Source organism: Argopecten irradians, chromosome 1, assembly GCF_041381155.1.
Source record: "Argopecten irradians isolate NY chromosome 1, Ai_NY, whole genome shotgun sequence".
NCBI classification, from domain to species: Eukaryota; Metazoa; Mollusca; class Bivalvia; order Pectinida; family Pectinidae; genus Argopecten; species Argopecten irradians.
Window position 1 is genome coordinate 24957688 of NC_091134.1, and position 26365 is coordinate 24984052.

Below are 26365 nucleotides of genomic sequence, written 5' to 3' on the forward strand. Positions count from 1 at the left end.
CTGCCGAATATCTTTGGCCAGCTATCTGTCAATCCAATGTACAGTAGCTGTATAATGTACGACCTTAAAAGAAAACAGGAATTTTGTGATGGCGTTTAAATTCAACAGCATAAGCAATTATGTAGATATTTGAATAGTCAAGGGTTTATATATACGTCCATGGGAATAGAGGATTTGCACTTACAAATAAAAAATTTTTCTTTGTTTTTCATACCAAATCCGGCTCTCTGATTGGCCAATATTTTTTGTATAAAAAAATTAAGAGTATGAAATTAATTATAAGTATTGATGTCACTATTTTTTAATTTTATCGGGGTATGAAAAAAAATTGTTTGCAAACACAATTTTTTTTTCATACCCCGATAAAATTAAAAAATAGTGACATCAATGCTTAAATGGAGTTCAAGAACCATTTACATGTTTTAGGTCCCTTTAATATTAATATATATTGTAAAAATAGAACTACCTCATACCATTTAAATTTAACCGATAGAAATATCTTCAATGCTGTATTTGCAAATTAAAAACATACAAAGGTGCTAAGGTAAGTTATAAGTTTTTCGACCATGACGAAACCATTTATTTGGGGTATTTTCTATAACACTGTTACGAGGGAACAAATTGAAGTTGTTGCTATAGAAATCAATTTGACTGATGAGACATCATTAAAGACCCCTTACCTGGGAGTCGAGTCCAACAGTAAAGAGGACCAGGAAGAAGATGGCCGACCATAGTTGCGGAAATTTGAGAGTGGCGAGGGCCTCAGGATACACTATAAACGCTACACCGGGACCTGTAGAACATTTCATAATTTCTTGAAAAAGGCATAAATAATGAAATTACGCCAAAGGTACCAAATCGAATCGAATCCTCTGTATAATGACATACGTAACGGTTACACTTTATTCTTTACATCTTCTTTTATGTTTGGTAGCATACCTTGGTCCACTACTTCCTTTATTGACAGGTTCGTCTGATCTGCCATGTAACCTAGCGTTACAAACACAACACATCCGGCAAACCAGCTGGTGAACGCATCACATATTGTAATAAATATAGCGTCTCTGTAAATAAGAATTGAGGTAGGTCCATACTTTTGAAAACCAAGCCAGTTCATATGACGCGAAACCGGAAGCTGCCGAAGTTGTTTTGAATTTCAGAATGGTTTCCGATACGCTACGACATTATGCTTGGATAATTTTTAATAGGTGGAAATTATCTACGTAAAATATTGAATGTTTCAATCATTAAATAAATCAAATGAAAGCACTGAAGTGAATATTAGATGCTATCTCTGAGGTTTGTGTGCTCCCTGTCGTAAATGAGAATAGATTTTCCAATATCTCATAGGGTGCATTGCGGTCTCCATAAGTTCACCTCTGTAAACGGCCCAGCGTTTCAAGATTCTTGAAACATGTATTTCTGACGCATACTATTTTTTTAATACATAAAGTTTCCTTTTGTATCATTTTCCTGTAAACGACTGTCAGTTATGACAAAACATAATTTGATCATTCAATATCAAACCAAACAATAATGGATTATTTTGCGGATACATTAGATTTACTTGTAAGGAAACAGTCGGCATTTGAATACGCCGTCCGCCGTTTAAAAAACAATTACTTTGACGTCATATATATACTTTTTGTATGTATTAATGTAGTTCGAGAACACCCATTTTTACGGTAAAACTTGGTTTTACCAGTATTGGGATCGCAATTCCGGAACTAGCTTTTTACCCCCCCGGCTGGTGTCGTGAAGAATAAACTGAATAACCACACATTTGTGGTATATGTAGTTGTAATTTGCACCCAGATACAATATAAACTAGTTTAGAATCATTCTGTAAACTTATTCAGCAGCATCAATATCATTTTAAGTGGATTGCGAAGAAAATAAGAAAATATAGTGAATTGCATTTGATTATTCAGTTAATAATATTCCCACGGCATTCAACAGATACAAGTGGTGTCGTGGTAAGTCCTGAGCTTTCTATGCTGACGGCCCGGGTTCAACCCTTATTGGAGGCAGATTGTTTTTATTTTTTTTATTTCATATTTTTATTTGTTGTTAATTCACCATGCTTGAAAATATTCTTTTATTTTGTCTTTATATTTATTTTTGTTTTATTTTATTTTTATTTTCCAAAAGTTTATTCCAAACATAGACATGTACTGTACATCCCACTATTACGGCCACTTATTTTCATTTCCGATTTTTTTTCTCTTCAGAAATACAATCACACCGCTATTCCGTTTTACGACCGATTTTCATAGTCCCAACGACCACTAAATTAACACTAATTGACCCTTTGATTATGACCACAGGCACATGTGACTTCACACCTCGCTGTGCCTCACCTTCCCGCACGCAGCAACCCGTGAACAACTACCCGCAGGTACATCAGTCAGTCTTTTGTTTCCGTCGACCTAATTATCAGATTATCTACCTGTGCTAGGAGAGTGTTAATCGCCATCATTTGCATACTTGTGACTGGCAGTTGACGTGATCGAAACCACAAGTAATGCAACGTTCTTTCGATAGCCCTGGTGGCGAAATCGAACGATTTAGGCAGTTCTTTCTATACGTGTAACGCCAATGGAATTAAAATTCTTTAATGTATGAGATATATTGATCTTATTTCAGATATTTATGAAGTACCGTACGTCAATCATCTCATTTCAATAGATGTGTCATCTATTTTGTTGCGGTAAACAATCGGTGTTTTGCATTAGTTAAAAGTACGCTTGACTATTGCACAGTAGTCTTTCAAACACTTTACCGATTGTGATCGTAAGTTATTATTTGACCAATCATTGCACATGGCGGGATAATTAAAATCGATTTACGTAAATATTAATAATAATTTACACAGATCAATACCAATTTTAAAACACATAGATTCTCATTTACCTCAGGTGATACTATGTGATAATTAAACCAGAGACATAGATAATTTAATAACTATCTAAATCTCTGATTAAACTAACGATATGTATTTGAATTATAATTAAAACATAATAGAAAGTAATGTCTAGAAAAAGTATTTTCATTTAGATTGTCAACAATTACTTCAGTGAAATTCAGTTTAAGATTTAAATAAGCACACACCATTAACTTTATTTAATGAAAAAAAATATGTCTATGCTCTAGAAATAAATGGTATAGTCATTATATGTCCCTAATTTATCAAACTTTAAAAAAATATTTGTAAATTATTGGTTTTGATTAGATACGCATGCATTAAAATATGATATGATTAAGATTCTAATGGCCGACAAAACTAATTGATCAAATATAGTAATTTGCAAATTTATCTTAACCAAAATATATCAAACTGGTTTTTTCCCCACACGTACATGTACATACTCAGCATGCTATGTTATGTTTCTTATGTTTTTTTTTTATATAAATGTAATGTATATGTCATGTCAAGTTTATGTTGATGTCCCATGTATTTGTAAATGTGTTAAATGCAAAAAATTGAACAAAAAAATTAAAAAAAAAATATATATATATATAATATACATTTATATATACATGTATATTGCATTTTTCATAAAATTTCAATTTTGAAACAAAAATACAGTACATATATTATGTACCGGTAAGCTAGGATACAGAGTTTCTGTTCTTGATCGTCATGATCATAGAAGAAACCTGGTCCACCTCAGAATTAAGACCACCTCGCTATTAAGACCACTTTTACTCAGACCACTGGGTGGTTTTAATAGAGGGGTTTTAATGTAAATACTGTTATACATATTCTCAACACATGTTATATAATGTTTCTGACGTCCCTTGCTCATACACATTTTCATTTACAGCGGTTCGGAGCGGTAGGGAGCTGGGTTTTCGAGAAAAATATTTCAAAGATTAAAGGATAGATAACCACCCCATATATACATCTCTTCGTATCTGTAGCAGTGTGCAGCCAAGCGTGAAGGTGTGATACATTGATCATGACCACATCAAAACAATAAGCAGTGATCTAGAGTTGGCTGTTCTATTGTTTTAGAGGATTAAGTGTCATTTTATAACGATATCTTATCGTTTGGTTGTTTATGCAAATTAAATGAAAAAAATTCGGAGGTGTTTAAAATATAAATGAAATTGTAATACATGTACGTACTATTCTGTACTAGGCAAATGTACTTATATAATTTGTAAAACAATGTGTTTTTTTCAGAGTAGATTATCATGTCAAAGTAAAATTGCTGAGTGAATCTGCTATAATATATATTGAAACCACTGAAGCTTATAATTTTCGTTACTGTAAAGGAAATTTTAGAAATATCAACCCATTTCAAATGATTGGACTGAACTAATTAAGTCTTCCCATCTTCTCCTCCCGGTAGGAGTATGTTATTTTTTCATTACATTGTACAGATCAATATGAAATATTTAATGTAAGTAGGAAACAAATTTGACATATTTCAGAGTCAGCCTAATTCAGGTATTCTCTGATAGCAGATAATAAAACCGTGATATTCCACAAAATTAGTACTAATCTGATAGATTTGTATCAATTCATCAAAACAGTAAAAAGTAAGCGTGTCACTATCCTTCATTAAATCATATACTACAATTATGTTTTTCTTGAACCAAGCCTTATAAGAACTGTTTTTCTACCAATCAAAGTAAATTATCATGTTCAAGCCTTATGAAAACAGTTTTGGAACCAATAGTCAAACTTCAAAGTAAATTATCATGTCAAAGTAAAATTTCTGAGTGAATTTGCGATCCGAATTTTGGACCTATCCTTGCTCCAAATTTTGCTGAACAACTTTCCATAATGTTTAATAAGAAGATATTTACAAATTGTAGTTAGAAAAGGACACTGATTACAATATTTGTCATCTAGGTAACTCGTGCAGTTACCGTTTGTTAGAATATGTGTTGTAATGTACTACAAACTTGATAGACATAGAGAAAAAATATTAACATGTTTTGACAAAAAACATCCTTCGTGCCATTTACATGTCGTTTAGTTAATTAACTCAGGTTATTTAGTTTTATAGTTGATATATATACATTCATGTACTTGAAACTTGATAAAGCATATACCGGTAAACAGCTGATAGCTGACAGAGATTTTTTTCTCTCTTTCCCTCTCTTTCCCCTCTTTCTCCCTGATATGTTGTCAAAGTAGTATTAGTGAAGTTATGAAGCATGAAAGTCATCCTTTATGACAATATACGTTAGTTATATATGTTACACGGTCTGACAACCATTAATTTTTGTAGTTATAGATAGTATGGTGTTCTTAAACTTGCTAGATACATTTTTGTTAAACAGGAAATCCTTGATGTCATTCATATTAGTCATTAAAGGTCAAATACGTGTACGGTATTGCTTAAACATTATATGAGATTTTATATAATATAACCAGTAAGTTTTTTCTTGATATCTGAAGAATGCCTGTTTAGTTTTTAACAAAAAAAAAAATCAATTTAATTTGACATTACAAGTCACCATAATGCTGAAACTTTTCTTTATATAAACTTGACAACATAAATACTTCCTATTTGATTGAAGGTTCTGCACTGAAATGCATTATGTGTATTTAGAATAACTTGACCTGTACAAAATGTGAGAAAATAAATCAATGTGATAAATTATTACGACCAAATAAAACAACAATTATTTGTATTAGTTTTTCAGCCTTAGTTTAAGTCCTGTTTTCTTTGGATCGTTTTCCAATTTGCAGTTATACTGATAATATAACCATTGACTTATCAACCTTTAAAACACTCGAATCAACTCCTATCATCCAGAAGTTTTACCGCAGCAGTACTTTCAGTACTTTGATTCTATACAGTTTTGAAATATGCATGAAAAATGCAAGAAAATAAGACTTAACAGAAAAAAATGACATGGGTTTCCCCAAAGGTATGGTGCTACCTTAAGGGTAGATTAATTCAGTGATCGTCTCAGAATTCAAAGCATTTTATGCAACATATTTAACTACCACTTCCAAATGTAAGAAATGAGAAGACCGACCGTTTTGTTTTATCCTATCTTCATTGCTACCTGCAGCCATGGAAATTGTATTCGCGAATAGGACTGAAAAATTAAAAGTAGGATTCACAGTCCATACCTGTACATGTTGTTATGGAATTTATTATGACTGGCCAAAGCAATTAGAGCACTTGAAGGCAAGCCGAGAGAGTATATAGTCTGCGTGGCGCCGTCAACCCATACCTGTTCGATAAAAGTTAAAACTTTGACAAAGAAAATTAATTCATATATCGAACTTAATTTTCAGAGTATGACACAAAATTGATGTTGAACAGGTTAACACATTGGGTGGTATGGTTATACAACAATATAATTTGAGTGCTGAATGCCTGCCTAAATTATGTTTACCGATACATTTTTTTACCGAAAATTTAAGGAGCTCTTCCCATCTCGGCACCATGTAGTATCGAAGTCCCTGTAGGGAGCCCGGAAGTGTCAGGCCACGGACTAGGAGAGTTATCAGGAAAATATAGGGGACAGTCGCCATCACATACATCACCTGAAATATAAACACTAATGTGTTTATTATCATGGAAGAAAATGATCCGCATTACAATAGGCAATACCATCAGATAAATCCTACTAATGCAAATGATGCTCCCATCCAATAACAAAATACCGACTTTCCCACTGGTTAAATACTCAAACAACGGTGCGCCAGTTATAAACAGCCTAATTTACGACCCGACTTAATTTTGTATGGTGTATATTCCGACATTGCCTAGTTGCACGTTTTACCACCTGGCGATTCGTCAATTGTAAAATACTACTGACTTTCCTTAGTTAAGCATTCAATTGCTATCGGTAATAATAAAGTTTCATCTGTATTGAATACCATTTCCATATAATATACGACATGACCCAGGTGTTAAATAGCTGATCATTTGCGAAGAACAGAAAATTATATTTTCTGCAAAAGACGGTTAACATTTCTTTTTGGTTCCATTAATGGTAAAATATCATTGCAAAGGCCGCCGAGAATGAAACGTTGAATATGCTAACCTAATTATTAATAAATTGAGATAAGAACAAAGGAACTCATGTCGTGAAATACGTCTTATGCCGCTAAGAAGAGTCATACATAAGAGACTATATGTCGAGAAATGGCGCACGTAGCACAAAGTATGTGGGTGTTGTGTTATTTATGGACATGCATAGTATATAAACTGCCAGGTTAAAGTCCTTTAACTCGATAGTACATTACCTTTCCCGAGGTATGTATTCCCCTAATGAGACAAAGAAATATGATGACTGACGTGACCAACCCACACAGGAGCAATGGCCAACGGACCGTGCCTAGGGTTTGGATGCTCTCTGTGAGTTCTAGGACATTTTTCCTGTAATAAATATAATAGCGAGTTATTATGTATGATTATCACTTTCTACTTTATCGGACGAAATGTTACTGGGGAAACATCAGGTGGGTGTAAAAAACACACAGGACATATCAATATACACAAAATTACGCTTCATTTACCTTCTGAACCAAAATGTTTAAAAGCAGGAGTCTGTAAAAATGAGTAAGAAAACAGTTTATTAGATAGAACATAATTATTGATTTCTTACTCCCAGAATTCTTCGGGGGGGTGTTTTCAGTAGTGACCCATTTGCGTACGTGTTGGAGAGTGGAGTTCAGATAATTCGCTTGTATGGTGAAGTTTCCAGTATCATTATAATTCCCCATAGTCCTGGTGAAGCACAGTCGTGTGTTCCAGTGATTATCGCACGTTGACCATGGAATGGTGGACGAAAAAGACATACCGAAATAGTACAGCGTCCACGAGATGATGACAGTGTAATATAACCCCAGGACGGCGGTGAGCGTCATCATACCGTAGCCAACACCTGCGAAATTTCAAGATTTGTTTTATAACTATTTTACTAAAACCAAACAAAAATATCAGTCGTTTGGGATTTTCTGTAGTTATTCGAACGTATATTTCAGTAAGACTTTAATGAATTCATTCATAAAGACTACGCAGTTTTTCTTGCACACACGTTTCGCATACATATGATGCTGTCATTATATGACTTATTATGTCCATGTCTAATGGCTTAACGCTTGCTTGCAAAATAAATGAAATGCTTGTTAGACATCCGAGATCATCACTATGGTAATAAATATTTTTTAAATCTTATTGATGCAACAGCTTTGTTCCATGTCAAGATTGTGATCGAGTGTTTATATAATATTGACATTCAAATAAACACACAAACCTTTGAATAAGGGACAGCATTCCCAGACTTTTCCTGGTCCTAGATTTGAGTACTGAGCATATGTAAACTGTAGGAAAACACCCGGCGATCCAATTATAACAAGGAACAGGAAATAGGGAATGAGGAAGGCACCTACAATGAAAATAAATTACACCGGATACCGTATTTGGTTATCTGTAAAGATATTTGTTTAAGTGATATAGCGCTATAAAAAGGGCAACAGTTCCATTATACAGAAAACAATACATGAATATACCGCAGTCTCCCAAAACACGCACCTGTCACAACATACACGCAACACACATGGGAGGCCGTCCTTACATGACCATAGCTGTTAATAGAACGTTAATTAATCATACAAACAAACAAATTAACCGATTCACATCATAAGTAGGAATCATATGGTCCTTACATGAACATAGCTGTTAATAGGACGTTAACTTATCAAACAAACAAACAAACAAACAATCGTCTCATGGTTTAATTCAACTACAAAACATGTTAGTATTCCTATTCATTTTACTAATTAATAGAATTAGTTCATTTGATTTGAAAACATGGAAATATTAAAGTCCATGAGATTTGTACGTGTGAACCAATTATATGAACACAGTAATAGCATATCTCCGCTCACTTGTATGTTGTGAAAGTTACAACATACGTTAAATCCTGAGGAAACAATCAGTACATATATTTATTTCGGACGGTTAAGGATGATAAAGACTAGGAAGTTTTCTTGTCAACAAATGTATTTCTGTTTCTCTTGGGTCTTATTGAAATAGATGTGTTTAGTACTTTTTAATCGCCGGTGTGATTCAGTATTTGGCCCCTGAGTTATGTTTGGTAATCTGACTTGTATGCTAGTTATCAATGAAGCGGTGAACGTCTACTCTTTTGGAACACATGGTGTCATGCTCCTTTTAGAGGGTCTGTTCAAATCTATATTTTAATTGTTCTCAATTTCGCAGCTAGACTAAAAATGATTATATTATCTGTAGATGCACTTTTTATAGTTCCATGCGAAAAAAAAAAAAAAAAATACAAAAAATCTCCCGGTACTATGAAATTTGAAATCCTAATCTATGTTTTGTACAAACATTGATAACCTTTGGTTCAGAGAGATTACAAGACATCTTTGGCAGCAGTAAAAAATAATGTTTAAGTTAACGATTACATAATGATAAAGTGGTGTAAAAGTTGTATACAGATAATTTTCGACTGAAAACCGAAGTGCATGTTTTCCAAATAGGTGTTTGATATGCATTCGCTCGAGATATTGTCGACCGCCTGAGGAATTATAAGCTCAAGAAAATAGCTCGGCTGCAGATGTGATTTTTAACACAAAGATATTTATGATAGAACATGAGATTTTGTATGTCCTAAATGCACCACCGTACATTTGTCAGTCACTAACAAAGGAACTATTATGTACAATTTGATATTTACATTCATAACTATATGTATGTATATACTATTTAGCTTGTATGAAAGATGTCCCACCGCCGACAGATCATACACAGTAACCAAGAGGTGGATAATAATCGATGTAGAATCGCGTATAGATATGTATAATTAAGACAAATATAAATTAATTTTGTTATCTGCGCAATCAGAAATTCAATTATTATAGGGCACAGTGCCGTGGATTTTTTTCGGAATGCAAATTATCGTTTTAAATTTTCTTATTCCGAATTTAAATTAGAAGCTAAAATTTTCCAATGATGGTTATATGTATGAAGTAAGTAACTTTTGTTACCGAAGAAAAATACTTGTCTGTCTTGTTGATAATGGAAGAAATTTACAATTGGTCGGTGGTACATGTAGAACATATCTATGTTGTTGATATAATGTATTTGTTGTAAGAAACATATCTAAAGGTAGTTTCAATCGTCAACACTATATGTAGGTAGAATGCATACCAGAACGAATCCTACTTAAGATAGACATTACACTAGATCTTACCTCCGCCATTTTTATAACAAATGTAAGGAAATCTCCAAATATTTCCGAGCCCAACAGTAACTCCAATACACGAAAACAAAAACTCCAATCGGTTCGACCAGTTTCCACGGGACGTGTTCGCCGCCATATTGGAATGCGCGTATCAGGGTTGCCACCAAAGGGATATCCCTTGAAAGATAAACCTTTGACCTCTATATCAAATGCATGTACCATACTTGGTATTATTTTTTAATTGTTTTATGTCATATCATGATTTGCTTCGTCAGCTTTAGTTTTATCTTAAGGTCCACTAAGAAGGTAGGATCAAAGAAGACTTCTCCATGTGTCAAGTTGTGTGCTCCTTCTTAAAGCTGACGATTCAAGTTGAAAAATATACATTTGAGACTTAATAAATGATAATAAAGTTTTTTCCCCAAAATTCTTTTCCGAGACAGCCCCTTGCGTTTCTAAGGACGTACAGTTTGACCTCTACTTGGATAAAATATGCCTATCGTTAATCTTGAGCCGGTCGAGTGTTTTTACACCTTGCACAGCGAGCGTTAGACTGATTGCACTTGTGTGTGGTTCACGCACTTTATATAAGGGTCGGTACCCGGTTTTTGTATTCAAGCAGAGTTAAAACAAAATGGCGACTGCAAGTCCTTTGAAACGGAAGTGGTTGTGTAAGAAACAGATTTTGTGAAAAAATCCCTATTTTTTTAACTCAAATGTATACTTAACTTCCATGGTCAGCTCAAAGCACAGTGGTAGTTTCATCTCCTGCTTAACGCTCAGCATTAAGCATTTAGGGAGAGGGACGACTGGTTCGCCCGTTGTCAGTATAATATGGCCAGATGTTGTGTGTTGCTGGGTGTCTTCTGCGACATGATTATGTGGAATAACACCATAGAAACAACACGGACATACCAGTCTCTCAAAAACATGTCCCTCGCACTTCAAACACGCAAGGAAAAACATACACGGGAGGATGTCGTCGTTAAATGACCCTTGCTGTTATTGGGACGTAAATATAATTAACCAAACTAAATGAAAGTTAGCTTTAGCATTGGTGTTATTATACTTCCTTTGTCGTCCTAGTAGCGAGAATTACATACACATATTTTCTATATTCTCACGATATTTAAAACAGCTTTCTAGACGTCTTCTCAACAGTTTCATTTACATACCCTAACTTCCTTAATTTCTTCCGTTTTTTCAACACGAATACCTACAGACATCCAAACACAGCAGCACATTGTATACATGGGAGCCGTCCCTGGACGTTAATCTATTATACGAATCAAAACCAAAATCCTTACCTTTTGTAATGCTTCTCAATGGGAAAAATTAATTAAGAATATAACGAATTGGTTTGGATATGGATTTATTATATTAATGTCCTAGCCAGGGTCGTGTAAGGACGGCCTTCGATGTATGCCATGTCTTTCGTATGTGAAATGCGAGGTGGGTGTTTTTGGAGACCGTGGTATATTCGTGTTGCGTCTTCTTGTATAGTTGAATCCTTTCCCTTTTTAAAGTGCTATATCACTGAAGCATGTTGAGCGCTAAGCAAGATCAGAAACTACCACTTTTATAGACTTTGGCGTGTCTCGACCAGGGGACAAAACCCTTGTCAAGAGAGACAATAGAAAGAAGAAAGTTAATTAGAAAGGAAGAACGGATAATATCCTAAATCTAGTCGCCTTTTACAATCACGCAAACGGGGCAGCAGGTAGAATTCTATCGCCCTTCCTGCAGGGACAGAGGCCAGATTAATCCCTGGTTTATCTTTAAGTCTGTGGCATATACCTACATGTATTGTCGTTTAAGTTATTTTTCTTGCGAATATCGATGCAATACAAATCGTATACCAGAAAGAGCAATTAGTAGTGTGTTCGAAGATGTATTACTTACCCCCAAAACCTCAAAACAACGACTAGAAATCCTAGAAATCCTAGAAATCCTCAGGGCTGCTGTGGCCGAAAAGTGAACGTATCCAACCTGTTACTCCACGTAACATAATAAGACATGTTATGGTGTAGTATAAGATATATATAATGATAATAATGAATGTACAATATACCTTTGTATCAGCGTGATGTGTATTGCATTCCATAACAAAATTTAAGTACCTATTATTTAAGTATTTGTTTATGGTCAGAAAGTTTAAGTACCAAGTATTACTATATACCGGATACGTGATACTGACAACGAGCAGTCGATATTATCATTCCTCTTCTTCCTAACTGACTTTATCTTTCCTAATGCCTTCCTTGGAACCGTCTCACTGTTGCCCTTGAGTTGAGCGTCCGTCCCTGTGAGGAAGGCTCTGGGTTCTGTCCCCTAGCCGAGACACATAAAAAAACTATAAAAGTGGTAGTTTCTGCTCCTGCTTAGCGCTCAGCATTCAGGGAGTGGGGCGACTGATTTGCTCGTTGTCAGTATAATGTGACCGGGTGGGGTGTGTTGCTTGGTGACTTGGCGGCATGCTTTAGTGATATAGCACTATAAAAAGGGCAACAGTTCCACTATAAAAGAAGTCACAACACGAACATACCGCAGTCTCTCGAAACACGCACTTGCACGCTACACACATGGAAGGCCGTCCTTACATGACCCTGGCTGTTAATAGGACGCTAAGATAATCAAACAACAATCAAACAAAAATTCAACACAATTTGGTATATTGCTTTATATCAATTGCTTGATACTGGTCAAAATCCATCAATATTTGCAAGAGTTACGGGACTTGATGACTAACTGTAAATAGCTATTTTTTTGTGATGCTGTGCAGGCGACACATCAACTCTTGTGGAATTCTTGTGTCAATTATAAGATGAAAGTAAAGTCAAATGGCAATGCATTTCTCTTACGTATATATTGGTTTATTATGTATAGTAGAATTTTGCCAGGTATATATATCTTATCAATGTTTTCAACTCTAAATACCTATTTTTTGTGATGCTGTGAAGGCGACATATCCACTCTTGTAGAATCCTTGTGTAAATGATAAGATAAAAGTAAATTCAAATGACAACGCATTTCCCCTAAGTACATAGTTTATCATGTATGGTAGAATACAGATATATGGCCTTTTAATAAAATGTTAACACCAATGGGACCTGCTGCCCATATTGCATGATCGTAAAAGGCGACTAAATTTAGGAACTTACCTTTTCTCTTCTTCCTTAGTGACTTTATCTTTCCTAATGCCTCCCTTTGCACCGCCTCACTTTTGGCCTTTAGTTGAGCGTTCGCCCCTGTGAGGAAGACTCGTGGTTCTGTCTCCTGGCCGAGACACATCAAAGTCTATAAAAGTGGTAGTTTCTTCTCCTGCTTAGCGCTCCGTATACAGGGAGTGGGGTGACTGGTTTGCTCATTGTCTGTATACTGTGACCGGGTGGGGTGTGTTTTTTGGTGTCTTCGGCGACATGCTTTAGTGATATAGCTCTATAAAAGGGGCAACAGTTCCACTATACAAGAAGACATAACACGAACATACCGCAGTCTCCCAAAACACACACCCCGCACAACATACACGCAACACACCGCATACATGGGAGGCCGTCCTTACATGAACCTGGCTGTTAATAAGACATAAATTAATCAAACAAACAAACAAACCTTTACCCAATAGCTCTTGCCTATCTTTGGTGGAAAATGACAGCTGTTACATCATAGAGAGCACAACAAACACATATGGGTGACTTTGCTTATACCAATATAAAATTTATCTATGATTTGATATTTGATCCTGGCAACGCTGAGGACTGAGGGCGTTGGTTGTCTTAACAACTAATATTGTACACATTCTCATCAACAAGAGAGTATCGAAACATATTCCAAACGACTAACGTCGAAAAGATACGTAGGCGTTCAGCAAGGTTCAATTCTTGATCTTTTATATTTCTTTTCTCAGATGGTTTACAATGAAAATAAAACGAATTGTGCCGTAGGTGCATTTCCAATAATTGTTGAATGCATGTCAAGTACCCGTGTAACAATGAATATAGCTTGGTCATTGGAGGTCAATTTCTTTATTTACATCGGATCATTTGATTCTTTGTTACTGTGTTAGTCTGACATGTAATACTATAGAGCAAAATTTCTAGCGGAAAAGAGAACGAAAATATCAAGGCGGTTAAATGTGATTTATCAGCAAAATTTAATTTGTTTTGGTTTTGGAAGGCCAAAACCCCCTACAGGTACAGCGTTAGAATTGTACCAGCTACCCCAATTGCATGAAGGTAAAAAGCGACTAAATTTATGATAAGATCTTTTCTCTACTTCCTAAGTCAGTTTCATCTTCCTAATATCTTCCTTGACACCGCCTCACTTTTGGCCTACGGTTTAACGCTCGTCCCTGTGAGGTTCTGTCCCCTTGCCAATGCCATAGTCTTTAAATGCAGTGGTTTGTGACCCTGATAAGCGTTCAGCATACAGTGAGTAGGACGAAATGTTCGTCCGTTGTCAGTATAATGTGAGCGGTTGGGGTTTGTTGCTTGGTAGGACGAAATGTTCGTCCGTTGTCAGTATAATGTGAGCGGTTGGGGTTTGTTGCTTGGTAGGACGAAATGTTCGTCCGTTGTCAGTATAATGTGAGCGGTTGGGGTTTGTTGCTTGGTGTCCTCGGCGACATGCTTTAGTGCACTATGAAAAGGTAAAAGGTTCCACTATACAAAAGGACACATCACGAATATGCCACAGTCTCTTATAACACGCACTAATGCATGCAACACCTCTTTTAAGGGAGGCCGTCCTTACATGACACAGGCTGTTAACAATTAACCTTGTAGTTCATCGATTATAGGTATGAGAGTTGTGTTGTGATCTTTAATTTATCAGGAACAGATATTACGACAATTAATGATGACAAATAGATAAAATATGCTTGTTTTCCCGATTTCAAGTAAGTTATGATATTTGTGATATGCAATGCAAAGTCAAGATTTTCGTTGGAAAATAAACAATAAATCAACCAGATTCCCAAGACACGACCAAGCTCAATATTGATGCATGCCGTAAGCATTGGAAGACGTGTTAAAACATTTGATTAGTGCATTTATGTTCCATAAGGTTCTGTTTCTTGCCTCGTCTTTTTAATTTCAAAGACGACATCAACACTGTATTTGATGTAAATAGATATTGTCACGTTTATGCGGTGCCCCTTTGTCAGTATAATGTGACCGGGTGGGGTGTGTTGCTTGATGTCTTCGATGGCATGCTTTAGTGAATGCCCCTGATGTATGCTGCTGATGGCACTAAACTGAATTCATCACATACTTACCAATGTATGTACTAAAATAGGTGACCAACGCGTAGGTTTCGAATTTTCATTGCTACTTTACAAACGTGCAACGCATAATATTTCACCTATTGATTCTTTTGATTTATCAAAACACTGTTAATCAATATCATGTAAAAATGCGGTTATTCCATGGATCCGATTTCGTGAATAATATCTTTTGGTATCTTGTCACGTTATTGAGCGCATGTTAGCGATTTTGTAAACTTACCTTAAGCGTTGCCATGTGGTTTCCCCTTTATCGCTGAGTAATGATTTGTGGTTTCATGTCACTTCATCTCCAGCAATGCAACATGCTTACATATCACGTTCCCTGAGGCTGACATTTCTTAATCCATTTTCGACCTCAAATATTTAAATGTGTTCCGGCTATGATAAGGACACTGGTGTGAGTATGATAGCAACTGCTAATATTCATTACCTTGTACACATTTTAAACGCTAATCGTTGTTTTGTTATGATCCGAAGGATAGTTTTGCATTTATGTTTCTAGATACATGTACCTTACAAACTTGCAAATATTCTAATTTATACGTATTACTTTGATAGTTGAACTAAAGACGGTATACCTTCAGAAAGGCTGGCGTTAAATCTACACTACTATGTGGAATGAAACATATACATTATCTGGCTCTCAAATGTGCCATTACCAGTAGAAACCGTTTTTGATTGTGCCTCGAAAGCTTTTATACTTTGAGCTCTAAACAAAAATAGTGAATTTTGATTTATATGGCCATGCCCGATATAAAAAAAGCAATACCGGTTGTTAGTCAGTAGATGATATGGATATTTTAAATTGGGGCGTCTCTATGGTATTCGTTTATGATTTAAAAGAGTAAAAAAATAATTTAACCGAGCAGATATTACCTGTACTTGCCTCATTTTTACTTTCAGAAATTCACTCGAAAACGAACATGGGATTTTAGATATATTTATTCGGATTGTTATAGGGATCAACCAACTAAATAAAAAAAGACCTTCGAAATGGCCCCTGTGTATACAAGATTGAGCCCAGGATAGAATTTTAACCCGGCCGCTGATTGGCTGGCTAATTATGAATTTCAAAAGTAAAAATGTTTTCTGACAGGTAATTATTCCTAGATAACCATGATATGAATTTGGAAATTCATATTGTGATTTAGGTTCAAAATATCAACTTTGATAATGAATAGGTAAAAGCATTAGAATTTTAGAATTTTTTAGTGCAAAATGCGCCTGATTTCAATAAAGCTACCATGGTTGGAGTTTGAGAAGAAGGACCCAAACCGTTTTTTTTCTATCTAGTGTTATATGAGAACCTAGACTTTAATTATAGAACACAATAGCTAAATAATATTCCTTTGTTTTAATAATACAGTACAAAACTTTAACAAAGTTTAACACTGTGGTCTATGTAAAATTATTTAGTTGGTTGCTCTCTATACAGCGTGGAAGAGTAGATGGACGATTCAATGATTCCGTCTGTGTCGGGTTCGTTTGTCAATGCAATAAGAAATAAGATTTGTCCTAAATTATGTTATCTAACAGGTACGACGTTGCATGATAGCAATAGGAACTAAATTTAAGATTGTATGCTTTTATTTTTGGGTGTCGAATCTAATGACCCATATGAAGAAGGCAATAGGGCTTTATCCCCAGACCGAGTCATCGTAAAATTGAAATATTGATTATTATCAAAATAATGTGATAACTTACCACAGTCTCGAGACACACAGTGCTCGCAAAAGCTTACCACAGTCTCGAGACACACAGTGCTCGCAAAAAGTGGGAAATATCCTTTTAAAAAAGACTTTTAAAAGCTGAAAAAGGACGTAATCTGTTCTTATCCTTGTTCTCCTTTCAAGTATAGCATTCAACTAAATGTTATATTTTGTTTACGGTTTTTTTTTCAGTTTTGAGCATGGGAAACATTCACTATGCGGGTAATAAATGTTCTCCAACGTATGAGAAACAAACGAAATTTGTCTTGTGTCAAATGTGTTTATTTGATAAATGTTCTGTCAATAATTTTTGTGTCTGTTACAGTTTCGTTCTTGGTGTTTGAACCGTTATATATGCCAATTGTAATCAATGAGGTGCATATAAGGATTGTATCAAGTAAGGACATCGTCTATCTGGAGTTCTACTCTGTAGCATAATAACGAGATATTTGAATTTGTGATTAACTCTTCGCATAATAGATTTGATTTGAGATCATTAGGAAATAAAAAAGTTCAAGCCTTATCTTTCAATGAGTTTTGTACTCACCAGGCAGAAATATAATGCATGTTTTATCATTTTGTTCCGAGTTGCCCCCCTTAGACCTTACATTTACGTTCCTTATCTTCATGTTCCAGATGCTGTATTGCCGACAGATAATGGACATTTATCTAGAATTACTATCTCCGCCTAACAGAAATGAGTGTGTGTGTGCTGTTAGTGCCTTATTAATAAAGCTTTATTCAATAATTTTATACTTTCGACTTTAAAGATGAGAACCTAATGGGGAAATTATGTAATTTTGGTAATATATTTTCGGCAGTATATCACATTTTAGGATAGAACTGTGTTTCCATTGTTTTGAATATCTTGGTGTTAATAATTTTCTTCAATATTTCACTAAAATGAAAAAGACCTAAAATTTTGCATCATTTATTTATTTACAAACCAATTCTAGCATTTAAAAATATTTGTCCATTCATTACACTCAATCCAAAATATCCACACATTTTCCTATCTGCTAGAGCACAAAAGTGATCTAAGGTCTGCCCGAAATGACATGTTCATAAAGGCATATATCACTGGATTCGCAACGTTGTACAGGAAGTACATATAGAAAATTATTGGACTATATGGTATCCATCCATGCGCCATCAACCAGGCTGGCAAAAACGCCAATAAGAACACAACTGTCACTATAAATAACATGGCAGCCGTTCGAATATTTGCATAGAAATTTTTGTCCTTGATCTGTCCAGGATGCTTTTTCTTTACGGATTTATCTGAGGAATCTGCATTATTTCCAACGTTGTTTCCATTTAACGCCGTCATTTGTGTTTCGGCCATTGAGATTTCAGCTGCCGCCGGAAATAGGCTTGAGCGTTTCCGTTTTGCCTTTAGGGCTCGGCGTAAGTGTATCGCTCGATAGATAAGTCCATACAACACAAACACGATCAAAAATGATAACAAATAGAATCCCGCGTATATTTTCTGATATACATATATGAAATACTCTCCAAAGATAGTGCTAAATGGGCCACATACACCAGTCAGATCCTCGCCGCCCTGTGGTGTGTCTGTAACATTCGGCGTAACGGTAATATCGTCACAAAGTTCGACATTTGATAAAGATGTGTTATAAGGCTGATCACTAGATGGCGCTGTGTACAAACACGTTATGTTAGATCCAGTTGTAGAGTCGGACAGAGGAGCTGGATAAATAGTATACATCATTGACGTCAAAATGCCAAAAACGCACGCAAGTGCCGCCATTAGAAGCACAATGGCTTTGGCACGCGGAATGTTAATGGCGTGTAAGAAAGGATGACATATGCAAAAATATCTGTCAAAGGCTATAGCAACCATTACAAAGGCAGAAAACGGTACATTACACGTCAAAAGAAACATATACAATTTGCAGAAGAAGTCAATTTCAAGACGATGGTCCAATCCAAGCGCCACAATATTGAATGGTATCAGAACGAGGCACGTTAGGAAATCTGTTCCCGCAAGGGTCAGGATGAATATGTTGGATGTGGTTCTGTCACGTTTTCTTGTATATATGTATAACACTAGAAAGTTTCCGATGGTGCCAACAATGCTGAACACCCCTAGAATCGCCATAATGATGCAATGTTCTGTATCCACCATGATGACGGCCGTACATTGATGTCACACAGATCTGAAAAGGATAAAGCGATTTTGTATTTAGATGGAAGTATTATATTCAAGTCTAAGGCATTTCTGCAAAATTCAGGCCCTTGATGCCCAGGCCTGTTGCCGCAGTTGATGCATGTCAACTTACACTTTAACTTCGACTTTCATTAAAATATTATTGAATAACATTGATTGCTTATATATTGTACATAATAAAAAGAGAATGTCCTTTTAGATGACTGTTATAAGTTTAATGAAGGCGTATCGCGTACACATTTTCCCCACCCTGTATCTATTTCCGAATTGCTGGGAATATACAGAACTCACATGTTTGGTTTGTGTACATATAATATACAACCAGGGTATCCCGATGTAGTACTGTTTACTTGAGAGAAAAGACACCAACTACCCTATCTATTTACTAGCTTTATAGGCTAGCTAGCAGTTGAAATTCACACAGTTTATAATATGCTGACACAAAAGACACAGACACAACCATGACCATGTTGTTCATTATTAGTACATTGTAATTCGAAAACGTAAATGTTTCTGATGGCTAATACATCAGGCGGCTCTTGTGATCCAACTCATTCCGCATCTTGGTAAATCTAGAAGCCAAGTTCTAAATATAGTCTCAAACTAACAAAACTTTTGAAAAAATTTGAAATTGAAACACCTACAAGTGAAATGCATTAGTTTTTGTCATAATTTGTATGTTATAGTACATATGTAAAAACAATGTATATCGTTATCGACATGGCAACAACAAAGAAGCCATTTGCGCAGGAATATTACAACATAGTTTTTGTTCACTTATAAGTATTTTTAAATAAAACAAAAATAATGGATCATTAAAAAGCTATTTCCCGCTTCATTAGGTTTTACACTCATTTGAAATCATAATAAACGATAAATCGCGATAAATGACTGCCACAAATGAATGTGATCTTTGACGGCAATCAAAACGTAGTTCAATTGGTTGTTTACGGTAATTATAAAGACACTATTTTTCCAAAAGTAGAAATATTTTTGATTGAACGAACGATACAAATGTAATTATAAATTGTAATGTCAAGTTATGTCTTATTTTAATGGTTTGGTCGATTGCACAAGTTATGGAGGGAAAAGTAACACTTTTTTCATAATTACAAGGATATAAAATACGTTGAATTAACGTAAACTGCATCCTTTACTGCAGGGAATATTCCTTTTTTTCAATACAAGTATCCCACTAACATTAATACTAGGGCTGTTTTATTTTTTTGTTGTTTCTAAAATCAGGTTAGTTGGAAACAGCGGCATGGTTTAATTAGGTCAATCTGTATGACCGTCCTCAATCATTTTTGTCATTAAGGAGCACATGTAAGCGGTACTACATGTCACAAGGTATCAGAGAGAGCCGCCGTTTGAGCCACATCGCACTGAACTGTAAGCATTCGGAAGTATTTGAGAGACACGTTGCTGTAACTGTTGTTTCATCAAATAAACACAAAGTTTTTATAACTGTCGAGGAAATTCACGCGGTTCTAAAGATTTCTCTTGGTGACGGGAATATTATTGTGCCATGTGTAATTTCAGGTTTAAAGCAATTCATCTGCCCGTTTTATATGATTACAGGTTTTTTACCTAAAATATATTCATTGGTGCGAAACATGGATAACGTCACGTGAGCCCATGGGGCAGGGTATTGAACACGAGGAGTCGTTTCCTATCAGGGCTAACCCTTCAGTTTGATATCCCTCGGGGAGGAATTGACCTGGTTTATTTTACAGCACCCTGACCGAAGGGAAGTATTACCCTAAAGTGAGGTAAATCAGGACTAGAAATGTGATCATGGGCACACTTAATGCACTGTCATATATTAACTTGGTCGGTCCTTTTAATGATATTAGACGAACTGGAGACCAGTACAAAATAATGAATACTGGGATTTTGATTGAATCAGAGGCTGTCAGCAACTTGTGCCTTGTGTGTGTAATCTTACAAATAGATGGCATCGTACTGTGTCAGTTTAATGACACACCAGGTCGAATTACAAAACAAGTCTATAAATTATATTAATTGAAGGACAGACAGGATTATTTTACGGTTCTACATTTTGTTTCGAATTATTAATTATGAAATGTCCACGTTTTACTCATCAATATGGCACAAAACCAGATATTATGATTCATCACTTGCTTCTGCTCTAGATGTAGCTATAGTGCGAATGTATGTATGTGATTCATAACATTTGTCGTCAAGAAACAAATCTTCAATTGGATTTCTATTTTGAATTTCTTCCCAATATTAATATCTAAAAATCGACTAAACGGAAATTCAGCAAATAATGTGAGAAAATGACGTAAAAGAGATGAATACTTAGTGAACATGACAGAAAGGAAGCGAAAACATCACAATAATTGAATAATTTGAAAGGTAATCCTTATAATAGTTCGGAAAATATAGAGACATAGCAACAGTTTAGGGAATGTCGTAAAAGGGAAATATCTTCACTTAAAATATTCCGAATTTGCATATTACAGAGTTATCTGCACTTGCGGGTAGGTATTGATTGTGACGTCATGTGTGTGCGAGCGTAACGTCATACCTTTCGGAGAAAACGACGTGAATTTCGCTCACACAATAATGACGTAACAATCGATACCTACCCGCAAGGGAGCTAACTCTGTAATATGCAAAGACGGAATGATCAATCGGCTCTCTCACTGCGCGACTCCAACCGTATCACTTCTCAGTGTTTCGCTAAGAGGATACTGATATAAAAGGACGACAGATATCGAATAGTAAATACTTACCCTTGGCATAGATTGAGGGGGACATTCCATCTGAATATTAAAGATGCTCAACCGCCGACAGAGCATAAATAATATTCATCTTTTGAACGATAATTGGTGTTTAATCGTGTATATATATGCCTAATTAACACAAAAAATAACATAAAATAAGTTATTTCACCTTTGGTGCATGTGCAATCATTACTTCATTCCATTTAGGATATAGTGCCATGGAATTTTTTCGGGATGCAATTAATTATGTTTCATATTTTTAACTTGAAGTGAAATTAGAAGCTTAAACTTTTCAATGGTGTAATGGTGTACAGTAAGTAACTTTTGTAACTGAAGAAAAATACTAAATCGTCTGCTCCTGTTTTTGATAGTGAAAAAATACCAATTTATTGTTAGCGGTGGAGCATCTTTAAGAATGACAAACTAACAGTAACATGCTCAATATTTCAGCTTTATTTTATGAAAACAAATATTGAATTTATCAAATTAATCAAACGTGAAAAAAGCTATGGAAGAAAAAAAATACGGGGCCTGTATCTGAATGAAACATTCGTTAACAAGAGAGATAAAGAGGTCAAGAATATGGGACTTGTTTTTTCTGGTTATCGATGGTTACTCAGATTGGGCAGAAATCGACCTACCGGTTCCTGATACACAAATAAGTCATCTGAAATTCGTTGTTTGGTTACTTTTAGTATTTAGCAGTAACGACTTCAAATACTGTGTAACTCGGTTGAGTTGTTTCGAATTCTGATTACTCAACGGCTTGATTTAGTTTGCAGATCCTGCCCAATTCTTTTATTCTTTGATTAAAAATCCCGAACGCAAAATGCATGAAGCTGTATGTTTTACAATGTTTTACAATTTGGCTTGGCAATATGACATCTTCAATTGTATCTTGAGTAAACTAATGGCATTGTTCAATGATGTCACTGTGACCGGACCAGACGTTTTGTGTTACTGAAAGAAGTATCAACTCCACAGAGATATCCATTATACTATAACAGTGTGATCGTCACCCCAGGGAATGATTCTACACCAATTATGTAACTACAGAAAGGAGTGTCGTAAACTAACAGTACTCTCCAGGATGAAAATGTGCGATAACGGTGAAAACCCCACATTTCTTATACTGGAAGTACTTTACCTTACTTTACCTTTTTTTACTTTAAACCCAGAAACGTGAATGTTTAGCTGTTTTATTCTGGTTGTCATGAAATGAGAAAAGGCCGCATATATTGTAGGATTATTAGTATGCCCGAACCGCAGTAGTTCCAGGAAAGTTCGTGGTATAGACATGAATATTTTTTTCTAAATTTTTAACTAAGTCATGTGTATTTTCATGTAAAGGTAAACAGACATTGGCTAATATACGAGTACAAATCATTACTAGGGTACTGTTTAGGTTCATGATATATGATAAACAAGTCCTTACAATGATCAATGTACAACTTCTGGCTCATCGGTCAAGCCTATAGGTATCTAAACACTATTTGTATCACCTGTCGTTGAATAATCGAACTTAGATGTTGTGAACCATATGGTCTCCAATGTAACTAGGTCATCTTCTGTCAATACCAACTTGGCCGCCATGGAGAGCTCTCCACAGCACCGTCAATAAACTTGCCCACCAAGCAGGATAGTTTTAATCTATACACAGCCTCCCACACCGAAAAATATTCAAGCGATAACAGTGATCAACAATGTCATTTTCTCTCTGTGAAAAGTATTGTTTATTTCTGTCATACAAGCTTGAATAGGTTATCGATTATCTCCCTTTCTTATCTATATCCGTCAGATGGCACCCGATATCTTTATCTTAGAAACACGTAAACTGCTCCGGGTAACCCCTCGTTTGTGAAACTGGAGAAAGGCACCAGAGGTTTACTGAAATAATGTAAACAACTATGGGCACGTTGCGGTAAAGAAGTGTGGTAATATGTAATCATTTCTGCTGATCACTGGATCACTTGTAAGCAAAGAGAGAACGAGTTAGCTTGTATCGATTTGAAACTGGTGTTGAGAGACATGGTGAGACTTCTCAAGACAAAGTACATCACTTGCAGTTTGTGCCCGGTAATTACCAGGGGTGACCAGGTCTTTTTTAGTTACTCTGTGAATTAATTACAATGGCGAAAAAACGGTTTTCCCAAAATGATGAATTTACAATATTGTACTGCTAGATGTCAGAGTTAACTTTGATATGGCCCTGCAGGTAGGGCGTTAGAATTGTACTTGCTGCCCCTATTGCATGATCGTAAAAGGCGACCAAATTTAGGATCTTATCTTTTCTCTTCTTCCTAACCGACTTTATCTTTCCTAATGCCTCCCTTGGCACCGCCTCACTTTTGGCCTTGAGTTGAGCGTTCGCCCCTGTGAGGAAGGCTTTGGGTTCTGTCCCCTGGCCGAGACACACCAAAGTCTATAAAAGTGGTAGTTTTTGCTCCTGCCTAGCGCTCAGCAAACGGGGAGTGGGACGACTGGTTCGCCCGTTGTCAGTATAATGTGACGGGGTGGGGGTGTGTTGCTTGGTGTCTTCGGTGGCATGCTTCAGTGATATAGCACTATATAAAAGGGCAATAGTTCCACTATACAAGAAGACACAACATGAATATACCGCAGTCTCCCATAACACGCACCTCGCACAATATACACGCAACACACCGCATACATGGGAGGCCGTCCTTACATGACCATAGCTGTTAATAGAACGTTAATTAAAGAACCGAACCGAAGATATAATTCTTTTATATTCAATACAAGGCTGTTTCCGTACTTAACTTATTACAGAAATTTTTTTTATCCTTTTTCAAATAGCCTTTCGATTAATTTGTACAGAAATAGTTGTATTGATAACTCTTTGAATTTATTCATGTGCTAGAAAAATATCGCAGAAAACTGAAACATTGACGTGTTGATAAAAATATCGGTCATTGCCTCAAAATATGACTAATTAATCTCCCCACATATTATTTTGGGCAAGTCTTCGAAATTGTTGTTATTCCATTTGACTTGATTCCCTCTCTGATTTCAAAAATGAATAAAAATGAAATCAAAATGTCCCGATAGGGTTAGGGGAACGGGTAATACGTGTCCATCGTTATCTTTGCCGTACGCTGATTGTAGGTATCAGTATTTATAATGTATAATAGTGACACGAGTACACGGACCTTACACCACAAAAGATATTTAAATGAATTAGAGCGATATGATTTTGTTAAGTGTTGACTAAGCATTTTATAGGAATCTTATAGGAACAAACATGGTATATAACTTAGTTATGTTTGGAAATAACACAGGAAATTAGATTCGTCTGCAGTCTTATATCCGGTGTTATACGGTGATAACACGGACATGGACCAGAATGGTTTGGCTTAGCGGTCATAATTAAGACTGGTTTGCCTGTTTCCAGTATAATATGACAGGGTAGAGCTTGTTGCTTGTTGTCTTCGGCGGCATGTTTTAGTGAAATAGCTCTATAAAAAGAGCAAGAGTTCTACTATACAAGTAGACTCAACACGAACATACCGCAGTCTCCCAAAACACGCAACTCGCACTTCACACACACCGCATACACGGGAGGCCATCCTTAAATAACCATGTCTGTTAATAGGTCGTAAATACAATAAACCATATCAGATACTTTTGAAATATATAAATTTTAGTGTAGCATGATAGAACAATACATAGACCGATTCTACTGTTATGAAGGTGGTGAGGAAATTACATGAAGCCGATATATTGTCGGTAATGCACGGTCAAACACCTTGTTAAAGATAACTTTCGATTGAATTAGTCGTGAATGTTCAGAAAAAAAGAAAAAAAAGTCTTAAGCTAGTAATTATATTGGTAGCTGTAATTTTAACTTTAGTTGAAAACTATTTAAGTGATGACGGGATGATTGACCCCATGTAAATTAAGATAATTTCTAAAAAATACCGTCGTTTAAGCTTGACGTGGCTATTTATCGGATTATAGAAATAATACTATGTTTAGTAGCACTGTTCCCTCATAACCAAACAAATAGTCCACAGATTATGGTGTTGCAGCGCAAATGTAAATCGAAAATCCCATTGGCATATATACATTTTCTTACGTCATTGCACAACACGGATATACCTCAGCCTAAAACATACAGACATTCACAATGCAACACATTAATCTGATCACCCCAAGGTATCAACTGTTTCGCTGTTCTCAAACATTTCATGGTAGGTGGGTTGTGCAATTTCGCGGT

At 35.7% G+C, this 26365-nt stretch overlaps 2 protein-coding genes across 2 annotated transcripts in view; both read right to left on the bottom strand.

Annotated features, from left to right (window-relative positions):
* Nucleotides 1-431: 431 nt before the first annotated feature.
* LOC138319367 (sodium- and chloride-dependent glycine transporter 1-like) lies at nt 432-10529 on the bottom strand. The gene is made up of 8 exons (XM_069262496.1): nt 10201-10529; nt 8239-8370; nt 7569-7866; nt 7226-7358; nt 6386-6520; nt 6101-6204; nt 940-1064; nt 432-793 (listed from the first exon to the last, which is right to left on the bottom strand). Exons 1-8 carry the CDS (start codon nt 10325-10327, stop codon nt 666-668), a joined length of 1182 nt encoding a protein of 393 aa, XP_069118597.1. The 5' UTR covers nt 10328-10529; the 3' UTR covers nt 432-665.
* Nucleotides 10530-17766: 7237 nt separating this feature from the next.
* Nucleotides 17767-26365, bottom strand: part of LOC138321776 (cholecystokinin receptor type A-like) — a 47520-nt gene continuing 38921 nt past the window's right edge. Inside the window, exon 2 of the mRNA XM_069265728.1 lies at nt 17767-19364. Coding sequence (XP_069121829.1) covers nt 18197-19333 — 1137 coding nt within the window. The 5' untranslated portion in view covers nt 19334-19364 and the 3' untranslated portion in view covers nt 17767-18196. The remainder of the gene's footprint in view (nt 19365-26365) is intronic.

Coding starts and splice junctions, on each gene's coding strand:
- LOC138319367 (XM_069262496.1), bottom strand. CDS start 10,327: ATGGCGGCGAACACGTCCCGTGGAAACTGGTCGAACCGATTGGAGTTT. Junction 8,371..10,200: donor TTGTTATAAAAATGGCGGAG/GTAAGATCTAGT, acceptor TTTTCATTGTAG/GTGCCTTCCTCATTCCCTAT. Junction 6,521..7,225: donor GAATACATACCTCGGGAAAG/GTAATGTACTAT, acceptor TTTATATTTCAG/GTGATGTATGTGATGGCGAC.